This window comes from Sphaerodactylus townsendi, linkage group LG01 (genome assembly GCF_021028975.2).
Source record: "Sphaerodactylus townsendi isolate TG3544 linkage group LG01, MPM_Stown_v2.3, whole genome shotgun sequence".
NCBI lineage: Eukaryota > Metazoa > Chordata > Lepidosauria > Squamata > Sphaerodactylidae > Sphaerodactylus > Sphaerodactylus townsendi.
Window position 1 is genome coordinate 59,790,470 of NC_059425.1, and position 23,566 is coordinate 59,814,035.

Consider the following 23,566-nt stretch of genomic DNA (forward strand, 5'->3'; position numbering starts at 1 on the left):
TATCTATCTATCTATCTATCTATCTATCTATCTATCTATCTATCTATCTATAGATAGATAGATAGATAGATAGATAGATAGATAGATAGATAGATAGATAGATAGATATAGATATAGATATATATATCTATATATATCTATATCTATATATCTATATATATATTGGAACCAATATATATAATTGGAACCATGGTTATATATATATAATTGGAACCATGCGTTTGCTTTGAGAATTACCCCGCACCTTCTGGCCCAAACACTCTGAACATTTCACAGACACCTGCATTCCCCAACTGTGTTCTCTACGGTACACTCCGGCTGTCGCATAACACACCTGAGCCAGGTAAAACATTTTTTCCCTGGCGCACCAGGCCATGAAGCTACCTGTGTATAACTGTCACCCTTAGAATGTTCGTGCCCTTAGACTGTTCTCTCAGATGGCCAGATATGAGCAGTGAAATCAGTACATAGGCAATAACTCGAGTGGACGTGAAACACATACACACGTTGCCGTGTGAGACATCAGGTGGGGTTCCCCCACTCACACGCAGGTACCTTTCACTCTCTGTGCCTCACCCACTACTACCACATAACACACCTACTCTCATATACATTCAGCGGAGGAAGAGGGAAGGGATGGAGGGGGAGGCATGCAAGGTGTGGCGACTCTCCTCCTCTCCTGGAGTGGGGCCAATAAGCCGGCCCCACCGTCCCCTTTCTCTCAGGTGCTGGTCTCCTCGTCAGTAGTCCCGGTCTTTGGGGAACTCAAAGTAGTCATATGCCGGAACCACAGGGTGCCCACGGGGAAAGAGGGGAAAAGGCCCCCTCTCTGACAGTTGGCGGCACGCCCTACTCTGCGCTTGGGTCTTCAACCTTTCTTCTAGGGTTGCCGCCATCTCTTGCCCATGTGGGCGTATATGGCTCCCTCCCCAACTGCTGGGGGCCTGTCCCTGGGTCTCGTTCCCTTTCAGCCTCTCCTCTTTCCTTCCTCCTCTCATCTTGCTCTCTTCCCTCCCCTTCGTTCCACTCCTTACTCGCCTCTCCACTCTTCCTCTGGCCTCTGCCGCTCCCTACTCCGCCCAGTCGACCCCTCGCTATCCCCCGCACTCCTGTTCCCTCGCTTCCACCTTCCTCACGCTACGCTCCTTCCCTTCTACCTCCTGGCTTCCACAACCCCCTCCCACAACCTGTTGTGCCAAGCCTCGCCCACCCGTCCTCTGCCGCCTTATAAGCCCTCGCAGGGGCTTCCGGGGCATTCCCCAACTCGCCGCTGCGCCCAGCTGATGACCTGACGAGCCTCAGCTGAGCCGCCTTGCCGCCTCCTGGCCATTCTGGCCCCCTGCTGGCGTTCCTCCATTGGGGCGGGTGTTCGCCGGGCTCAGCTGTCGGCTCCCGGCTGGCCCCACCTCCCAGCAGACCGAGTCCAGGGCAAGCCGTTGTGGCGACCCCCGGACACAAGGGAAGAGAAGTGAGGGAGGAGACAGAGAGTGAGGGGTGGCATGCAAGGGAGGGGAGGGAGCAAGCCCAGCATCTGGATGTGACCCACCCACCCTAGCAGAGGGAGACGGAAGGGAGGGTGGGGGTGGGAAGAGATGGTGGGAAAGGGAAGGGACGGAGGGGGAGGCATGCAAGGGAAGAGAAGTTAGGGAGGGAAGAGAGTGAGGGGTGGCATGCAAGGGAGGGGAGGGAGGGGGCCCAGCATCTGGATATGACCCACCCACTCTAGGAAAGGGAAGGGAGGTAGGGGGAGGGGTGCCATGCAAGGGAAGAGAAGTGAGGGAGGATGCAGTCACATACATCAATGACATCGCACAGTATCAGCCTGCGCGTTTCCATGAGCACGTACTGCTGGCCTCTGCAATTGATTTGCTGCTACTGTTCCTTTCCCATTTCACCACAATAAGCCACAGCACCGTGTGGCCGGGCCCCACTAGTTATATCATATTTGCTTTGCCATGTTAAAAGTTCCAGTTCATCTTGTTTGTTTCCCCTTACTCTGTGCATTGGTACAGAGACGTCTAAGAGTTCATTCCCCCTCATCTGACATCCCTCGTCCACAGCGACATAATCTCATTTGTTTGGGAATTTGATAACTGCCAGTTGTATAGTTTGATGGAAAACTATTAAACCACACTAGCATAAAAGCTCTTCATTGATTGATAGATGCCAAATTGGTAAGATAACCCTGTAGTTGGGTTGAATTCCAAAGACATGGGGAGAATTTGACATTGGATTGGCTCTATAATATTGTGGCCACTTCATGTGCCCTTAGTTGAATAGAATAGTCGCCACTCATGGTCAATCAGTCTGTCTTGGATTTGTCTCAAAATAAAGCTTTTGATTCTTGTATAGATTCATGGGAGATTCTGATACTCCTAATTTTACAGGTAATTGCCTTTGACCATTGTGAGACATGATTGTCAGCAAGAAGATGAAAAATAAGATCTCCTGTCAATGGTTTATAGTTCATTTTGAGCCAATATTTTAATATTTGGTTTCAATTAGTGACATTCCAGCTTCAAGACAGAGAGTAGCATAGGTGACACTGCTCAGTACTCCCAATATTATCCATAAGAACAGGGTTTGGATTTTGTTGATGTCCTTGTTAAATGCCTTTATCCATATGGGAATTCCATATGAATCATGAAGTCCACTATTATGGTTAAAGATACTTTCTGGGCAGCTCAGGGACAGTACAAATCTGAGGGATGTATGCCCCATTTGAATGTTGGGAAAATTTTCGGTCAGGTCCGGGATGTGGTCTTGGGTTGAATATGTTAGGCAGAAATCTGGCCCAGACTCATGTGGATTGGTCAATGGGGCAATCAGGCCCTAAATAATAAATCCACAAAGGGCTACAGAATCATTTCCCAAGAGATGAGGTAAGGAGAAGAATGTCCAGCCAGCAGTTAAAATGAACAAAAGTAAGTGCTTTATTAGATTCACACAGACACTAGATCACCCAATGCTATTATTGTGGCCACATATATACCAGTGGGGCTGGCCAAAAACCCAAAAATATTAAGGTGTTCCAGGATAGAGAGTCTATAGGTGGAAAAGGAGCCAGTGTGGCATAGATGTGGCATAGGAGTCAGACTAGGACTTGAGAAAACCTGGTTCAAATCCCCAGTCATGCCATGAAAGCTTGCTGGGTAACCTTGGACTAGTCACACACACTTAGCTTTTACCTTGGCTAGTAGTTGAATGGGTGACCACCACGGAATACCAGTGTAGCTATGCAGAAGAAGGCAATGGCAAACCACCTCCAATTGCTTCTTACATTGAAAACCCTATGAGGTCACCAAAAGTCATTTTGACTTTACAAAAAAAAGGTGGAAAAAGGGCTCTCCTCAGTTTTCCTGTAATTTAATTCTTTATAGCCCATGGCATCACTTGTTGAGCTAACTTTCTTCAGGGAGTTGGAGGGAGTTTGGTCACTTTTTTTTCAGCCACTTACCATGTCAGTTCAAACAACTTCTTCATGTTGGCCTTATAGCCTTCTTAGGATCACTTGGCTAACTGTTTCTTCAGGATACTTCATGGCAATGGTTGGCAAACCAGAGTACAGGTTTTTAGCACAGGCTGTGTTTGTACTAAGAACACAAGAAGCCAAGGGAAGTGAACTTTAAATTTGCTGGATTGACTTTGTCCTGTAATCTGTGATGAGAACATTTTTCAGCGCTTTCAGTCACACTAAGTTTTAACCTCCCTAATTCTAATAGTTGTGCACAGACAAGGAATGCATGCTAAAATATAGCAAAAAGGCTAAGCCTTATCATAAATTTTACATATACATATAGATTAAATAATTTATTTTAAAAGACACTTGTTTACTTGATCCAACCATAGGTGGTTACCAATATAATCAATTGCTTAAATGTCTATGGGACACTGGAAGATGAGAGGAATAAATGGAACTGATATAACTTTCACTTTTGTCAATCACAATGCTATCATAAATCAGTATGAGATGTTCAGTCAGAAACTGGTGATTGAAGCTGAGGCTGGTCACAGTTTGAGTTTGAACATAAGATGGAATAAGGGAGTAGCATACAGTAAATTAGAAGGTCAGTGTTGTTGACCACTGTAGAATTGCCAGCCTCCAGGCAGAGATTAGAGATCTCCCAGTATTACAACAGATCTCCCAACTGGAGATCACTTCCCCTTGGGAAAAAAATGACTGCTTGAAGGATGGACTCTGCGGCATTTTACTTTGCTGAAGTCCTTCTTTTCCCTTTCCCAGACTCCACCCCCAATTCTCCAGGAATTTCCCAATCCAGTTTTGGCAGCCCTATAACTAGAAGGCCTGAACTAACTGTTTGTATTTATACATTGCCTGGCCAGTCTGGAGACCTCATACTGCTTGTTAGTCAAAGAGGCCACTTTGCAGTTCTCTCTGATTTGATGGGACTACAACTGCATCCCTAGATATGAGTCTCCTGCATAACTACCTTCAATAACTACAAGGGTAAATCAATAATCTTCCTAGGCATTTATGCCGCCTACATTGGTTATAGAAAGTAGATTCTGGCATGGTTATAAAGTCTCCTTTAGCAAACTATTATGAGAAGGCAGCAGCTGGGTTATCTGGTCAAGACCTACTGCTGTCACTCAAGTCTTCTTAACATTGAGAGTGGATTACTGAAACAAACTCAGTTTGGACCTACTATGTAGGAAGATAGAGACCTGCATTTTGATAGAAACTGATAAATGGGAATACATGGCAGCCATATTCTAGCATCACTGGCTTCCCAGTATCTTAGAAGCATGGTTTAAAAGACTAGCCACACTGCTGCATTAGCAACTGAAGAATAAACTGTGGGGACAAGATGAGGCATTTTTTAAATAGTGATGGAGTAGTTATGGGCAGCACTTTTACTTTTGAAATGCCTTTATTAAGATCGCTTATGGACATCATTGTCTTCTGTAGATTGATTCTGCTGTTAAAATTCAATCTTCATCATGTACCACTCTTTTATACAGTCCCAGTTGCAACAGATTTCACAGTCGTCGTCTTTATCTAAAGTGGGATCTTAACTGTAAAGTAAGTAGAAAAGAAGGAAAAGGTGCAATTTCATTAAGCTCTAACATATCATTGGCTGTCAGGCTGGCCTTGTTATGCTGTCCATCCTCATTTAACTATCCCACAAGATCTCTTAATGAAGTTAAGCCCCAAGTTCACTCCAATAATTCTGTGGCAAGAGTTTGTGCAATGTAACAATTCATCACTTGTCAGGAAGGCACTTTTAGTTTATACATTTAATAAGGGCATCCTCTAGCTTGGTTAATTAGAAGTGAACAGTTTGCATATTTACTAAATGTGGAGTGTCATTGCCACCACGGCCTATTGCCTACATGAATTATTTCTCTATCTGCAATAAACAGCTGGGTAATTATTACTGCCATAATCAGATAAATTCCCTCTGTAAGGCTTTTCTTACATGGCAATTCTTTGAACTCATCCAAAGCTGAACAAAATTTATGAACTCCAGTAGCCAGGCCACTTTTTCATGGTATGGTGTCCCTATTTCAAGGACACATGCGGCATCATAAATATTGTGTAAATTAAGAGGATAAATATGATTACCTAAAGATTATATATTAATAAACTCATTTTTTTTCAAAATGTAATTCTTGAGTTATAAGTGATCAAAGGATAGTTCTGTTTTTATCTAATTGTAGGTAGTAGACAGACCACCTTTAGTCTACAGCAGGGGTAGGGAACCTGCGGCTCTCCAGATGTTCAGGAACTACAATTCCCATCAGCCCCTACCAGCATGGCCAATTGGCCATACTGACAGAGGCTGATGGGAATTGTAGTTCCTGAACATCTGGAGAGCCGCAGGTTCCCTACCCCTGGTCTACAGTAAAGAAGCCATGGAAATAAACCTGACAAGTAGAGAAAAATCTTCCATGAGTAAAGGGACGGAATTTTCTCTGTCAATAGTTCTGAAACTTTCATAGGCTTTTATGGGCATTCCTTCAATTTTGGATACAATCATTTTAGCAGGGGATTAAAAAGTTTATATAGTTTATATAGTTTCATATATTGCTTTGTAATCACTATTTTAAAATAACATGTTGTATCATTAAAAGTACATGCTGGTGGCTTCCACAGGCATAGCTGTGCCAATTTGTTGCAGTAAAAAATAAACAGGATTGATGTGGCACATTAAAGACTATCAACATTTTATTCCAGTGTAAACTTTTTGGACTACAGTCAACTCCTATCTCCTGGGGGGGAAACGATCAAACCTTTAAGGTTCTATTTACTTATATTAGTTGACCCTTGAAAGCAGAGATTGAATGATACTGAGCAGCAGACATCATTTTATTAAGTCTGTGGGCATCTTCGAAATTATGAGACTAAGTAGTAGGCACAGCCACAAAATGGTTGGAGTGAACTTGGGACTTAACTTCATTAAGATATTGAAATGGTTTCAATCATGAGGCGCAGCAACGGTGCTGAACCCAGCCACCAGGAGCTTTTGGATTGGGCTGTAAATGTCCAATGGATGCACAGAATTAGGTTTTACATTGCCTCATTTTGTAAACAGAGATATGTTGTAGTACTATTCAATTGGCCTCATAATTGCAGTTATAACTCCATATTTTCTGTCTGATGAAGATAGAATGATCTTCTGGGAAGGAAATAGCTAAGGTTTATACTGTGTGGATTCCATTGTTTGGGATAGTTTGAATCACAATAACTTAATGGCCTTTCTTTCCTAGGCAAAGTATACTGGCATGTAGCCAACCATGCAGTTCCTCTGAAGGGCTGGCATTTCTGTATACAGAAAAGGAGGAAGTGATTTCCATTAATTACACACACACACACACACACACACACACACACACACACAGAAATACACTGCAGTCCCCACTTTGCCCTGATGCTGTTCTTGAAAATCTGCTGACCTAGGAAAAAAATTCAAGGGTCTCAGTAGATTGCAGCAGGAGGCAGAAGGGTACATGCTAGTATATATTGATCACATGCTAGTATATACTGTTCACAAAAGTCATGTTCAAGTCAAGAAAACACAGTGTTCAATAAGGTTCAATAAAGGTATGTTAGCATGAATCTGTAAAATTGGAGTATTCTGTGCATTGCCATTACTTTTATAATATTGTTGCAGTCATCATTTATATATCTTTACCAGGTGCTAGCAATAATATTATATATGTAATTTTAACCTCTCTAGAAACAGAAGGAGCACTGTCAACCAAATTTGCATATCATAGCTGGAACCAATGCCACTATATCCTGCATAATGAAAACTCAGAATAATAATAAGTTATCTTGGCACATGAATGAGTTTTATTTTTAATACCGAAACAAAAGTGAAAAATTCTCTGTCTCAGACATTGGTTGCATGTAATCTTATTTGAAACATGATGACATGTATTCCTAAGTGCATTACTTCTAAAATATGAATTTATTTAACAAGTGAAAGGAGTTAAATTATTGTGACAGTTAATCATTAAAAAGATTCTGTTCCTAGTTTTCCAACATTCAAACTTTTATGAACTCTTCTCTATTGGGGAGGCATTTGGGATCACAGTCAGAAGTGCATATATTTATTTTTCAATGTCATTTCATCCTGGCATTTTTGCAGATTTTTTTCTAGAGGATGCACATGCAGAGATTATTCACTGACAGCATTACTTATTTCTTTTATCACAGAACACCAGACAAATCAAATCCTCCACAAATGTGGAATACTTGATACAAGAAGTAGGCATGCCTTTTTCCATGCAGATTCATAGGCCCCTTCCGCACACGCAAAATAATGCGTTTTCAAACCACTTTCACAACTGTTTGCAAGTGAATTTTGCCTTTCCGCACAGCTTCAAAGATCACTGAAAGCAGTTTGAAAGTGCATTATTCTGCATGTGCGGAATGAGCCAAATATAGGCCTTGTATCCCTTGGACATTTGTTAGAGAATCTTTCAGAACAATCACAGAGAGGAAGAGATGGGTCATTTTCACCAGCATGATTAGTGTCCCACATTGACTTGGCCTTAAAGGGGAATGTGGAATCTATCACGGGGGGGGGGGGGGGGGGGGCGTAATTGCCACTATCACTTGTTGGAGAGCTTTACTTCTTTGGGGTAGAAATATAATTTTAAATGGTATTTATTTAAGGCAATTTTTGGAAGTTTATTAGGTTTTTAGTTCAGTATGAGAAAGATTTTGAGTCATAATGCACGGTCAAATAACATCTTTGGTTCTTTTTCACAAAAAGGGTGGTGGTGAAGAGTTGACTCCAGCCAGTTTTTGTGCTAGACTGGAGGAAAAAAGACTGCCAAAAAAGCTCTTATGAAAATCTTATGTACAAAAGTGTTACGGAGACCTGAGTAAAAGGGTACTTAGATGAGCCAGCGTGGTGTAATGATTTGATTTGGTTTGATTGGTTTGATTCCCCACTCCTCCACATGAGTGGTGAACTCTGATCTGGTGAGCTGAGTTTGTTTCCCTGCTCCTCCATATGAAGCCTCCTAGATAACCTTGGGGTAGTCACAGTTCTCTCGGAACTCTCTCAGGCCCACATACCTCACAAGAGGTCTGTTGTGAGACAGCAGGAATGATCACATGGTGACAGAAGCGGTGAGGGTGGTAGGAACAGCAGGAGCAGTGGGGGTGGCAGAAGTGGCTGGGGGTGGCAGGAGCAGCAGGGCAGCAGAAGCAGTGGGGGTGGCAGAGGCGGCAGGAGCAATGGGACCACAGAAGTGGCAGGGGCAGCAGGAGCAATAGGGGGCAACAGAAGCCATGGGGTCAGCTGGAGCAGCAGGAGCAGTGGGCAAACAGCATGTGGGGGCAGAAGCCATGGAGGTGGCAGAAGCAGCATAGGGGTGGCAGAAGTGGCAGTGGGGCGGTAGAAGTGGCAGGGGTAGCAAGTGTGTGGCAGAAGTAGTGGGGGCACTCGCTGCTGCAGCTGTTGGGAGGAGAAAGAGGGAGGGCCTTCTCTGTATTGTGATTGGCTGGTAGTGCATCATCGCCACCTGGCTCAGCTTTGTCGATTATGTATAGAGATGTGTGCCAGTTCAAGTGTTCTATGATTTGAATAGGAAGGGAGGAGCAGGAAAATGAGAACAAGCACTCAATATCAACACACATAGAGATTTCATGTGTGCATCTGAATACTATGTGAAATGAGACCAAAAAGTATACCACTGAAGATGAAAACCACCTGAACATAGCATGGTAGTAACAGTGTGAACTTCCTTTTTAATGGAACAATAAGTATGTAGCTAGTTAGAGTCTACTGAGCAGGTAGTTATAGATGCTATTTTTTTCTTTTAGAGTAGGTGGGTACTTATGCTGTCTTAATTTTGTTCCCTTGATTGATGGTTCCTGCATTTGTGCCTACATGTGAGTGGTTTGAAGATAATGCTTTGCAGTTATTTGTGTTTGAAAGGCAATATCCTTAATTACTTGATACTTCAACCCACAAGTAATGTATATACATTTATTGTGAGGGAATATAAATATTTGCAATCTGTTCATGCTCAGAAGCAAGCCTAACATGTCCTTCCCAGGCTATGGAACAATTTTTGTAGTTAATTTTCACTTTGACTGGCCACTATAATTACAATTGATTTATAAATATGAGCTCCTCCTAAGTTGTTAGGTGTTAATTTCAAAAATGTATACACCACTTTTCGAAAAATCTGCTCAAGGCTGTTCACATTGGGTAGCTGGAAAAAAACATAAAAGCATCATAAAACCAACAACATGAATACAGGCCATGAAGGAGAAAAAACAACATAAAACACCACTCAGCAGCCTAAAATAATATTCATAAAACAATCCTCAGCCTAGGAGCAGACCATAAAATGTGCTGCAAAAAAATAGGAACCTTGCAAATAAACACTTGAATAAAAAGAAATGTTCTGACACCTAAAAGAAAATATGGGTGCCACTTCTGAGAACACCTTTTTTTTTCAGTCACTACCAATCTCACCTCTTCTGGAAGGGGCACAGCAAGCGGTGCTCTGGAAGAGGAACTTCTTGCACACTGGAGAGTATGGGAAGTAAGCTAGACCAATATAGAATCCAAATCCTGCTTTTCTGTGTTTCTGCCATCTGTTCTGATCAAAAGTTCCAAAGCTGAGATGCTACCAGAATATCTTCTCAGGAAAGATTTTCTCAGATGTTTTTCCCCATTGTCACCTTTCATATAAAGATAAAGAATGAAGTAACATCATCTATCCCTGTTATCTTCTCCTGGCACCTATTTAGGATATCTGCAGACCCACCTGACTCAGCAGTTGAAGGAAACAGGGCTGGGTGACATTTGCATGTTGGTGACACCTCATCTAAATCCCCAGTTTCTTCTACATGTTTCATGTTTATGTCAAATAGATGGGAGACAAGATGGACCTGTGCAGGACCATATAGCATAACTATCATAGACTTAGCAGCATTTCCACAGCACTACCCCTTGTATTTTCAGCCAAGTAACAGAAGAACTTAGAAACACAGTGCTCCTACTCTCAACCCAGCCAGCCTCTTCAGAGAGATAACATGACTAATGGTACTGAACACCACTGAAAAGTCCAGGAGACTCAACAGATACACATTCCCTGTCACTCTCCCAGGCAAGAAAATCAATAAGGGCAATCAAGTGTGGTTCCCACCCAAACTCAAGGTTGAATCCAGATTGAAATAGGTCTATAACCAGTCTTATCCAAGGTGGCCTGACGCTGTGTAGATCACCTCAAAAACTTTGCCCAAGGCCTCCCATAGGTCACTGGGATCTAAGAATGCCTTCTTCAGGAGGATTTCATGACCACCTCTTTCAAAACACTCAGAACTACATCCTTCCACAGAGAAGTGTTTATTTTCCATATCCCCACTCAACCAATCCAAATGGATATGATACTGTCAGCCACACAATACAAGAGTCAAGCTTTGATGTGGGCTAAAAGTCACCCATGAAATTAACATCACATTGCACTTGGTTAGATTTCAGTATACTATTAAACCAACTGTGGCATCTAAGCCATGGTGTTTATGATCACGTTTATTTACAGAATTTATTGCAAATTGCACACAGTCACAGTGGACCTTTACATTTTTCTGGTCAGCATTTTCACAACCCAGAAAAACTCATCCAGACAGCATTATGCAAATACAGTAGTGGAAATGAGCTCACTTCCTACCATCACCAGCATAGAATAGGCATGACAGTGAGCTTGCAGTTATATTTGATTGTATTCCCCTTCAGTTTTCTTCTGCTTCTGCTTTATCTATTCAATTGCTTCATTATTGCAGTGCAAGGATGGGTGAGTTATTTGGGGGCAATTATGTCTCTGCATTCTACAGGTTGATTAAGACTTTGACAGGATTGTATTGTTGAAGGCTTTCACGGCTGGAATCACTGGGGTGCTATGTGGTTTCCGGGCTGTATGGCCGTGTTCTAGCAGCATTCTCTCCTGACGTTTCGCCTGCATCTGTGGCTGGCATCTCAGATTGTCTGAAGATGCCAGCCACAGTTGCAGGCGAAACGTCAGGAGAGAATGCTGCTAGAACACGGCCATACAGCCCGGAAACCACACAGCACCCCATTTGACAGGATTGCCAAGCTTTCTGAGTGTAAAATTCCCACAAAACATCTTGAAATCCACCAGATCAATCAGTCTCCTGAAGTGTATCATCCTAACTGGTCCCCTACTGTTGCAAAGATCCCTATTGTCCATGAGTCTGAATTTCACCAGGCAACAGTTGATACATTTATTTTCTTTTTTAGAAAATGTATATGCCACCTCTCAGGAGGCCTGTTAGAGGCAGTTGACAACTAAGATAATAAAACACAACAATTAAAACGTAACAATTAAAAACAAAACCATTTTTAAAGCCATTTAAGAAGATGATGCTATTAAAACAAGCTAGCGAATAACAGCAGCATAAAATATGTACTGAGCAGCCTGAAATGGTATAGTTAAAATGATCTTAACACCAGAAGTAGATAATAAAACACTGAAAAGATAAAAGCCTGATTTAAAAGGAATGTTTCAGCCTGACACCTAAAAGGAAGTGAGGTAGGTGTCAGGTGAATCTCAAGGGAGGAGGACATTCTAAAAGTGAGCACCAGCACTGAAGAGGCCCTGACTCTGGTCACCATCCATATCACCTCTGAAGGTGTGACCACAGAAAGAAGGGCTTCAGAAAAAGATTCCAATATGGGTGATGATAAGCCTTCAAATACTTCTCATCCAATCCTTTCAGGATTTTAATGGTATGAACCAATATAGAAACTGCAGGGCAGCTGGTGTAGATCTTTCAGCACAGGGGTGATACGATCCATGTATCCAGTCCCTGAAGATAACCTAGCTGTTGCATTTTGGACCAACTGAAGTTTCTAAGTTCTCAAAGGCAGCCTGATGTAAAGCATATTATAGCAATCACACCTGGATGTGATCAGAGCCCGGATCACTGTGGCCAATTTTTTTTTTCAAAAAAGGCCATAGCTGGCATATTAACTGCATAGAAGTGATGATGTGCCATAGAGAAGAGTTGAGCCTTCAGCTGCAGGCCAGGATCCAGCAGTACTAAAAACCTGTTCCTTCAGGGATGTTCAAAAACCTCATTCTGGTCTGGATTGAGGTTTACTTGAATGACCTTTATTTATCTCATTAATTTCTCTAGGCAGCTGTTCTGGACTTCCATAGACCCACCCAACTCAGCTGACAAGGAGATGTATGGCTGGATATAATCTACATAGTGGTGGTACCATACCATGCTCAGAAATGAAATGCTGGCCACTGGACAGTAGTTGTTTGGGTCAAGGGGCAGGAAGGGTTTTACGATTGCCTCTTCCATCAGAACTTATACCCTTCTGAAGAGAGGTGTTTATTATCTCTTGGACCCACTTGACCAATCCAGCCCAGCTTGAGACTGGGTTGAGCTGAGACTTGGAGGGCTGCTTGCTCCTGTACAGCTTATCCATCAAACCTCACCAACCGAAACTAATCGATGCAACTAGAACTAGAATACATAAATGCATTGCAGAATAGTCACATGCATGGGACAAAAAGCTGTGTTTGAAGTTAGGAAACTCTCCCAATTCACTTAATTCTGAAGTGAGTGGGAAATATGTATAATTTACTAATTGCAGTAATGCAAAAATGGTTGGGGTGCTGTGTGGTTTCCGGGCTGTATGGCCGTGTTCTAGCAGCAAAAATGGTTGTTTGTGCAAAAAAGTCTGGAAGCAAAGTAGTAAATCTACCTACATGCAAGAGAGCACTCTAAAAGTAATCCAGTGAAATGCTTAACTTTCATTAGACATAATGACAGACCATCATTTTTTTTTTGCTGCTTGAACAAGATTTCAGAAAGCTTCAGTCTTGTTGGTACAGTTCCTCTTTCCTCTCCCCCCCCCACCCCCGAATGTGGTAATTACTTGCTTTCTCTTTCATTGAAAACCATAGTTTGGTATCGCATTCCAAATTGACAAGTAACGTTTTGTTGTTTTCCTGCATACCAGGATTCCAAACAATAGTTTGACCCTGACTAAACTCTTCCAGCCAAAATATTGAATCATGATGCCACTTCTTACCTTACCTGAAAATTGGCTGGAGAGGGTTTGGCACTACCTGGAAGTGTTGCAGCCCCATCTTGTGTGAAAAGCTGGCCACAGCTCTGTTTTGTGGGATGTGTCTTCCCACTTGAAACTTATCCTTTCTTGACTTGGAAGATGGTTCAATGTTTCAAAATTCTTGTGGAAGGAAATCAGCCAGTCTTGTCTTGCCTCTCTGTTTTTGAAGGTTGTCCTTCTATAATGTAATGTATTTCCGCTTTCAAATAATATTAGTAGTAATTGTCATTTATTAAATCTGGTTGATCACTCTTGTGGAACTGAGTTGAAAATTATATAAGGTAGTCAGACATGTATTGTTGGTTCAATAAAATACACTATATTATCTTTTTCAATGTTGGTCAATCTAGCATTGACATGTCACAAAGTTTTGCTTAAGATGTACCTGAAATAACATAGTGAAAGTGACAAACTATCCGAATATTTTAAAATTTTGTAAATCAATATAGGGAGACAGGGCTTCTGGACCAGCATCTGATATTAATGAAGAATAACAGTTGTTGGACCCACAACAATTGTGCTGAAATAACAGTTTATGGTAAAATTATAGGTTGTGAGATGCCTCATTTCAACAAGTGACCTAAATAGCATTTAATTTTCCCAAATTATGGCACTGAATCATCCATTATAAATAATTGTAGTCAGCCCTAGCAGAGGAAGAAAAATTATTTCAGATATAATTATAAATAAATCTGTAATTAAATGCAAATATTTATTTGTATTGGTATTCAGTGGTGATCTGTACTTGTTCCTTTTTTGACGGTCTACAGTGTTACTGCTATAAGGCAAAAGCACAAGAAAATAAGTTGTAATATGAATTTATAGGCATTTTGAGCTACTTTCAGTGGTACAAAGACTAGCCAGATGACTCTGCAAGGACATTTATCTATTACACAGGCGTCAACAGTTTAATTACTTAAAAGAATTCTAACAGTTTACTTTTATTTATGTTGAATAGTTTCACTTATTTACTTACATTTCAAGGTTCTGAAATCTGCACCTTAAGAACAAAGAAAGGTCACCATTCTCTCCTGACTCCTAATGCTTTGTCAAAAGTGAACACAGTTAATGAGGTTTGTGTAGTACAGCACATATTCTCAGACACAGATAGAGATCCTTTCGATGGAAACAAATTTGTTTGGCTTTACCAGGTTACTTAGCGATTAATAATAGCCTTGAGATGCAGGTCAGAAAGGTTAGTGTACCCACTTGCCAACACAATCTAAAATGCTCAGCAAGTCCAGGTCTGCAGGCTTGGAGGCCTCCAAACACTATGCATAAAGCAAAACAGGTTATTTTCCAACTTCTTTTTTCATATTAATAAGCAATTTTCAAGAGAAGGGTGGCAAAATGGGGGCCATGCCACTCTAAGTAATTCATTTATTTTGCAATTTAATCTTATGTTGGAAAATATTACACTGCTGCAAAAGCATAGCATGGTGATTTTTAAACGTCAGTGTGTTTCATAAGTAACCTTGTGTGAAATATTGTATTAGAAGCCTTTAACAGTAAACGGCAATAAAAAATTTTTTTCCTAGGGATTGAAACAGAACCATACATCTTCTCCTATCGTTAATTTATTTCCTTTTTGTTCTGCTTTTGCCTTGAACGTTTGAAAGAAAAACTTATGTGATATACTTAACATTTTAACACTTTACTACGTGCCATGGATTATTATTTTGGAGGGAATGAAAAAGAACATGGTATGCAAATTTTGGAATCGAGGTTTTTGTATCTGTGGTACAATTTGCCACATTACATTTTCTAAACAAGTTGTATTCCACTGTAATACTGAACATTTCTAGAATTGCAATGAGCTGCAAATGGATTAAGATGGCAAGTAGTCCCTTTTGCACTCATGGTTGTCTGAGTGGCTCCAATATGCAATATTATCCATGATCCTTACATTTTTCAATATTAATTGACTGTTTGACACCTTTTCTAAACAAAGTACCCTTAGAATTCCTTGTGTGTTCATTTGCTTTAAACAAACTATTTCCATGGGTAGCATCAGTAACTCATGCATACAAAATCTTAATTCAGTTACCGTATATACTCATGTATAAGTCAAGTTTTTCAGCACATTTTTTGTGTTGAAAAAGCCCCCCTCGACTTATACACGAGTGAGGTATATTTTAAAAAATATTTGAGGGTTTTTATTTTGTCAGCCACCAGGGGGTGCAGTTTTTAGGCTAGCAGCACCAAAATTTCAGGGTATCATCAGGTGACACTCCTGATAATACCACCCAACTTTGGTAAAGTTTGGTTCAGGGGGTCCAAAGGTATGGACCCCCCAAAGGGGGTGCCCCATCCCCCATTGTTTCCGATGGGAGCTAATAGTAGATGGGGCTACATTTTGAGGGTCCATAACTTTGGACCCCTTGAACCAAACTTCACTAAACCTGGGTGGTATCGTCAGGATAATCTCTTGCTGATACCAGCCAGGTTTGGTGATGTTTGGTTCAGGGGATCCAAAGTTATGGATCCCCAAAGTGGGTGCTCCCATCCCCTATTGTTTCCAATGGAAGCTAATAGTTGATGGGGCTACCCTTTTGAGGGTCCATAACTTTGGACCCCCTGAACCAAACTTCGCCAAACCTGGATGGTATCATCAGGAGGGTCTCCTAAAGATACTCTGAAATGTTGGTACTGCTAACATAAACAGTTATTGTTGAGACCATATTGTTCTTGTTGACCTTTTTTCCACTTACAGAGCTAGTTTACTGTTTTTCTTTGAAATAAATATTCAAAAACATTTAACCTACTGAGGCCTCAATTAATGTGATTTTATTGGTATCTATTTTTATTTTTGAAATTTACCAGTAGCTGCTGCATTTCCCACCCTTAACTTATATGCAAGTCAATAAGTTTTCCCAGTTTTTTGTGGTAAAATTAGGTGCCTCGACTTATATGCGGGTCGACTTATACACGAGTATATTTGGTATCTAAATCACTAGGATTATATAGGAGTTTTATAGAATCCAACCAATTAGCACAGGGTGGGTGGATTCCACACAGGGCAAATACAATGAGTGTAGGACACAATACAAACCGTTTGCCAGGGGGACTTCGCACAGGTCTCATCCCCATTTTATTGCTGTCAACACAGAATTTTTGAAAATCCCGGATTGGAGCTGCTACTGCGCAAACAGCCAGGCAGGTGGGGCTTTATTTCCCTCCCTTCCACCAGTTCGCTGTAAGTTCTGCACTGTCCACCATCAGGGAGAATCCGCCTGCCTGCCATTCTGTGCAGGTCGCCCAGCAGGTTGTGAGCAGATTCTCTAAATGCCCCACAGGGTGCAAAGTTTCCCCAAGCCTGGTTGTTGTGGACTTTCCGGGCTGTGGCGGTGAGTATGACCGATCTACAGCAACACATTGTCCTGCCGTTGCAGGGAGGCTCCTTTTTCTTTTTTTCTTTTTAAGTTTATGTGTGGCACATGCACAGTTATGCAAATTCAGCCAATCGTATTGAGGGACGATCGACATGGCTGCAGGGATTCATTTATGTATGCCTGCACCGCTACACATGTGTGGCAGGAAATTAAAAAAAGAGAGAAGCATCTCTGTGTGAAGGTGCGAAGGCAACCTGGATTGTTTCCATGGTCTCCAATTGCTGCCTGCACAGCATGCATATGAACTTGGGTTCCTTTATCACAACTGCAATCCTTTATACAATTGCTGTGCAGAATCCACCATAGTGAGAAAACTTTCAGTTTGCTCAGAGCTCTCTCTCTCTCTCAGGGTGGATGTTCAAAATAAGTATTAAAATGATGTGTTTTTGTTTGGTATAAATAGTTTAAGATTTTTAAAAAATCATGTATGTTTTTAATCTGTTAGTTACATTGGAGGTCCTGATGAGGACAGAAAGGCAGTGTGTAATTTTTTAGTAAATAAATAAAAATAAACTGAATTAAAAATTGGTTGGGAGAGGGAATTTTTTTTCTGGCTGATGGAAAAGCCTTAAAAAAGTTTATAGCTTTCTTGAAATTGAAACTAGGAGATACTATAGTCTTACAGTACAATCCTATGCATGGTTAATTAGATTAAATGGTAAGGGTACAGCGCAGTTATGGTGCACAGGAGCCTACTGGGATGGTGTGATATTTAAGGTTTAGGTTAACAATTTCTGATCTTATGAATGAATCAGGACAACTGGCTGGGATCAAAAGGTTTGAGTTGCATATTCCATCAGTACAATATTATGTTCTGGACCAAACTTGCTATGGTGGCGGATTGCACCCTTAAAAGATGCTCAGTTGGACTGGAGCAACTTATAAATATGTGTGCAATGTGGCACAGGTTAGGTAGCCAGAGGAATGAATTCTAAGGTGTTCCCGGTGCATTCTGGGAAGTTCTTTTCAATGATTCATTGGGATATTTGAATTATATTTCATATTTAACCAGTTAAAATTGATGAGAGTTTTGCTACTAACCTCAATGGGATGTGGAGTGTACCCTCTGATAGTTAATTGAGTATGTTTAGGTAGTATAAATATTTACCCTACAGGAACTGAATTATTTTTAATGCCATATTTTATGTAAGATGCCCTGAAAAAGGTCAGAACTTACTTAATTAACATTTATTAAATCTACATACATCACTGAACAACATTTATGTCCTTCACGTGTAAGGTTAATTTAAATTAACTGTTTCTCAATACCAATAACAACAAATGTTAATCAAGCTAACTTTTACTCTGTGTGTATGGGTTGGGGGTGGGGAGAAACAGTAATACATTGTTATCAGTAGTACTATATAATCACAATCTATGAAATGTTTTAAGTAAAGGTTTCAATAACTTTGATAAAACTCATATTTAATGGGAAAAATCATAGGTACAAATTCAAATGACAGGAAAATCCTGCAACTTTAAAAAAATGTTTGCAATCTCTGTGTAGTATACAAGACTTGAAGCCCCATCCTGGGGGGAAGGCAAATCTACTGTGTGCATGGCAAAGTAGTGCATGGCAACACTGGTGGATTTCTCCTCCCTGGGGTACTTACCTCGGTGGAGAGGCGGTTTTGCCAGCGTGCAGCTGCCGCCACCATCCCCAACACTGAGACACAGAGCAGGATGCTGCAAAAGCATGCTGATGCCTCTACCACCTCTGCCAGCATAGCGGGGGCAGGCTGGGGGCGTGGTTGGGGGAAGAGTCGATGTAGGTCAGCTTCCTTCCAGTTTTTTGCGCTGGCAGCTGTGAGCAATAACTTACATAACCCTTTTGGGTGGTATATTCTTATTGCATGCTGTGGGGACTTCTCAGCAGCAGGAAGGCTGTCACACTTGTGAAGCCTCCCCATGCTGCCAGGAAGCCTCTTTGGGAGCAGCAGGGTAACGCAGCCACAGCACAACAGTCACCCACCCGAAATTGTGGATGAGGCTGTTAATCTCTATTCATAAACACGTGACACTATCTTATATTCTGTACCAGTCACTAGTTTCATTTGTAAACTGAATGCACATTGGTTCTTTCTTACAAAAAAGATGTATACATGCACATGCAAGAGGTACATGTGTTCATTGTAAAACTCAGAACAAGTTTATGATGATCTTGTTCTGATTTTTGCATTGGAGAGCGGGTAATACTTATAGTATTGAATGCTGCATTGTATTCTTCTGCTGATGTGATGAATGTATTAATGGCTGTTTTAAGTCACTGTGTTGTTATTACAGTCAGCACTTATCACATTCTCAAAAGGCTAGCACTTTACATGTACAGATATGTTGAATGGAAACCCACAAGCCAGCATGGCCCAATAAATGCTCTTCTAGGGCATAAGCCTGAGGAGGGCTCACCTGTTTCTACAGTTTGTTTCTGCTTACCTGTTTCTTCAACCTTTTTCAGCTCCGCAACAGTCCAGGCAAGGCTAAATGGAACAAATTCTGGGCTAGTTCACATATTGGATGAGAAAAAAATTGCTAAGACAGACCCTTGGAAAGAAAGTGTCATTTAACAGCTAAAGCCCCAACCCTATAGGGGGGAAAAGCAATGAAACATTTTCTTACCGATTTTTTTTCCTGTAATATCGATGTAACCCATTAGAACAGTGGTGGCTAACCTTTTCGAGACTGAGTGCCCAAATTGCAACCCAAAAGCCACTTATTTATCACAAAGTGCCAACACGGCAATTTAACCTGAATACTGAGGTTTTAGTTTAGATAAAACAGTTGGCTCGGAGGTATGCATTACTCGGGAGTAAGCTTGGTGGTAGTCGGTGACTTTGCTTTGAAGCAACCATGCAAGTCTTCCAACGGGTGAATCATGACCCTAGGAGGGTTTGCTCTGAAGCAAGCCCCATTGCCAGCAACCAAGCTTACTCCCAGGTAAAGGATTGCTCTTTAGTTCTTTGCGTGAAAACCAGTGGGGTTTAACAGCGCTTAACAGGGTTACCTACACTGCTTCCCCAAAACTAGATCTTAGGTTTAATGGTTATAATCGAGCCCAGCGGCCCAGGCCAGCCTAGATGTGGGGGCGGGGGGGGCACTCTGTTTGCGCGTGCCCACAGAAAGGGCTCTGAGTGCCACCTCTGGCACCCGTGCCATAGGTTCGCCACCACTGCATTAGAAGATGATTTTAGATTTGCTTGAAATAAATTGGGATGGCATCCTACCCTATCAGACTCCTCTGAATGAGACTGTTGGTCCAATGTAGTCAAGTACCATCTACAATGATTTGCAGTGGCTTTCCAAAATCTTTGGGATAGATCTTTCTTCACCCCACTGCAAATCCTGCTACCTGAGATCTACCACTGAACTATGATTTCAGTAACTGCGTTATTCATTGCAGAAGCGACATCTAGTTTTTACAGTTTATCAGCACCAGAAGCTTATTTACATCTGCTTTAAATCCTGATCAAAAGTTAAATCATCTATATAACTTTCAATATGAACCCATCTACGAATACTTAAATCCAGGTATTGGAGCCAGGGACAGAAATGACAGATCTTTCTGCAAACCTAAGAAAAAAAAGGTTTGCAGAAAAATCTGAAATTTAAAACTAATAAGAATAGTTTAAAAACTCCATCTTAACAGCAGTGATTGTACCTCTAAGAAATGAAGGTCCTCATTGCTGTTGTGGAGATTGGTGGGCAAGCACAACAATATTGCTAACTCTCAAACTGTCAATAAATGGCAGGAGGAGGCGGCAGAGCCCTTTCCAGGGTCATGTTGTCCCCCAGTCCACTCCTGCTCCCTCCTGGTTCTAGAGAGGAAGACTCACTGAGGCTAGGCCAGGCAGCAATCATCAGAGTCACTCACCCAGGCCCAATGACAACTCACTGTTACTCAACAACAGCCACTGCAGGAAAACCAGTCTGCTGTGGCGGTAAGAATATCATACTAAGCTCTCAGAGACCCAGGTTCAAATCCCCACTCTGCCATAAATAGGTCACCTTAGACCAGTTACTCTCAGCATAACTTACCTCATAGGATTGCTGTGAAGATAAACTGGTGAAGAGAAAAATAATATAAACCACTTAAGGTTTCCAGAGGGGGGAAAGGCAGGGTAGAAATGTATTAAATAAATAATAGATATTCCTGAAGACCAGGGCAGTAGGGAAGGTTGGTGGGAGGGAGGGAGAGAGAGAGAGAGAGAGAGAGAGAAGGAACCAAAGTAGAGATGGGAGTGCCAGGAGAAGGGAAAGAAGAAACAGAGTGGGGAAGAGGATGCAGGGATAAAGTAGGTACCCCCTGCATTTCCTTGTGGGTTCTCTGCTGATAGTGGTATATTTCTGAGTTAATGAAATCAGAATAACTGATTTCCATCTGATTTGCAAACTAACTAATTTTTATAATTGAGAAAGGTTTTTTTCCAGCAAGCTGTACGAAAGGACTGTTGAATTGAACAGAAAGATAGGTTTATTGTAGCCCACTGGTAGAACATGTCTAATGTTTATGTTTTAACAAATATTATTGCAGCAGCCTTGTATTGCTAAATATACTAAATACAGCCTGGCATTGTTTATTATAAAACAGTAGGCAGTGCCAGTAGTTAAGCAACAAGAGAGTTTTTTTAAAAAGAATATCAGTTATCTTTTCTTATGTTGGCCCTGTAAGCAGCTAAATTGTTTTGATACAGGAGAGGACTGGAAGAGTTTGCAGTGATGAAGGAGAAAGAAGAGGAGAAACAACTGCTTGAAAGGGAAGAGAAGAAAAAGGATTACCAAGCCCGAAAGATGCATTACCTCCTTAGCACTCAGCAGGTTGGTGTACCTGTTCCTGACAGCTCATGCAAACCACTGGGGCCCCTAGCTTGACAGAGATAAACTAGCAGGCTGAATGGGACATGACTTGTTGAAAAGATATCTCAAAGACACTACTTCGAGTTCAATTTAGTGCATTTCTATAGGCGAGAGCAGGTACCATGACTGCTGCGTGACAGCAGCTTCATAGAGGCAGCATCAGCACGGCTGACAGAAAGAGACCAAGTCAGCAGTTTGATCTGCCATTGTGATAACACAACACGAAGGGCATAACCTCACTTTAAAAACTCATTTTGACTGGTTTATTGTTGTGTTGTCTCACTTGTCAGAAACTAACAAGTTATTAAGGCAAGGAGGGGTTTCATATTTTCCATTTTAATTGAGCTAATGCTTGCGCCAGAATTGGAATTCCGAGCTACATTTTAAAATACATTGTAAGTGAGAGTTATCTGTTAAAATTTATAAGAAATTTCCTGAATCAGCTAATGTACTTTGTTTGCATTCTTACACACTTTTCCTGTGAATATGTTCTGTCTGGGATATATACTGTTCTGAGAATATTTGTCTGAATTCTGAAGAGATCTTCACTATGACAGGTGTTCCCCCTTTTAATTCCTATTTGTGATCATCAGAGCAAATAATTCTTTGTGAGTTTGTAATGAATGTTTGATTATAGGAATATCCATATCAGAAATGCAAGCAAAATTATTTAAATCATAAAAGTGCATTTGTTATTAATGATTAGACTTTCTAGTTAGTCTTGTGCTCACTTTCTGCTTAGCAGCTACTATTCCACCAATCAAGGATCAGAAACAGTACCATGTGACTATGCAACCAAAAAATTAGCCCTTTTCTTTAACAGTCATGAATAAGCAATGTTAGAGATTGTTTACATAAGCTTCATGGCAATTAATTATGGAAAAATAAAATGATTAGTGCAAATTAGTTATTTTAATTGTAAATTTAGTAAAATCAGGGGTTGTTTGTGAAGAAACAGAAGAAAGGGCTAATTAGTAAATTAATATTATTGAGAATGAATTATTCATCTAGTTCTAGAAAGAGCATATTGAAGACATTCTCTCTGGGAAACAATTCATATTGTTTTAAAATTGAAATTAATAACTATAGTTACCTCAAAATTTTTTAAAGAGCATAACAAACTGGCATCAGACAGGACAGAATAGTTTGAGGTCAATTTGCAATTAAACATACTCCATCATCCTGATTGCAGCAACTATCTACAAACATAGAAACATACTATGCCATACACTAGACAGTTTATACTTTTGGCATATCCAATGTGAAAGGCATATGTAAAAGGCATATCCAATGTGAAGTTTGTGTTCAGTGAAGTCACCTCATTTAGCAATTTAAGAACTGGCAATTCAAGTCATAAGCTCCAATAATGCTCCAGTAATGCACAAATCCCACTGCAGAATTGCAGTCAGGTTCGCTGGCTGTGATCTAGGGTGCAATGAATTAATGAAAATGTAGTACACATTATTTTAGCTTTTTTATTTTTGTGTAGATTAAACTATGCATATTCATTGCATCCTATAAGTTACCTTGTCACCATACCTAATGCTGGTATAAACTTCTCAGAGAAAAGAAGTAAAAAATAGAAGTGGAATTGTATTTTGAGTAAAACTCAAGTTCCTAGAAAATGATGCCTGGAGAAATAAATGACAAGCTCTAAAACTTTATCCTTATGAAATATTGAGCTTTTAATCAACGTTCTTCATTTATCAGTGGTTTCAATAA

General features: G+C 40.9%; 1 protein-coding gene across 3 annotated transcripts in view; it reads left to right on the forward strand.

The window, feature by feature from the left end:
• The window catches only part of SPATA17 (spermatogenesis associated 17), a 117,885-nt gene that overhangs the window by 30,502 nt on the left and 63,817 nt on the right, over positions 1–23,566 (forward strand). For all 3 annotated transcript variants that reach the window (XM_048495450.1, XM_048495372.1, XM_048495289.1), the window contains one exon: positions 21,682–21,805. In XM_048495450.1, coding sequence (XP_048351407.1) covers positions 21,682–21,805 — 124 coding nt within the window. The remainder of the gene's footprint in view (positions 1–21,681; positions 21,806–23,566) is intronic.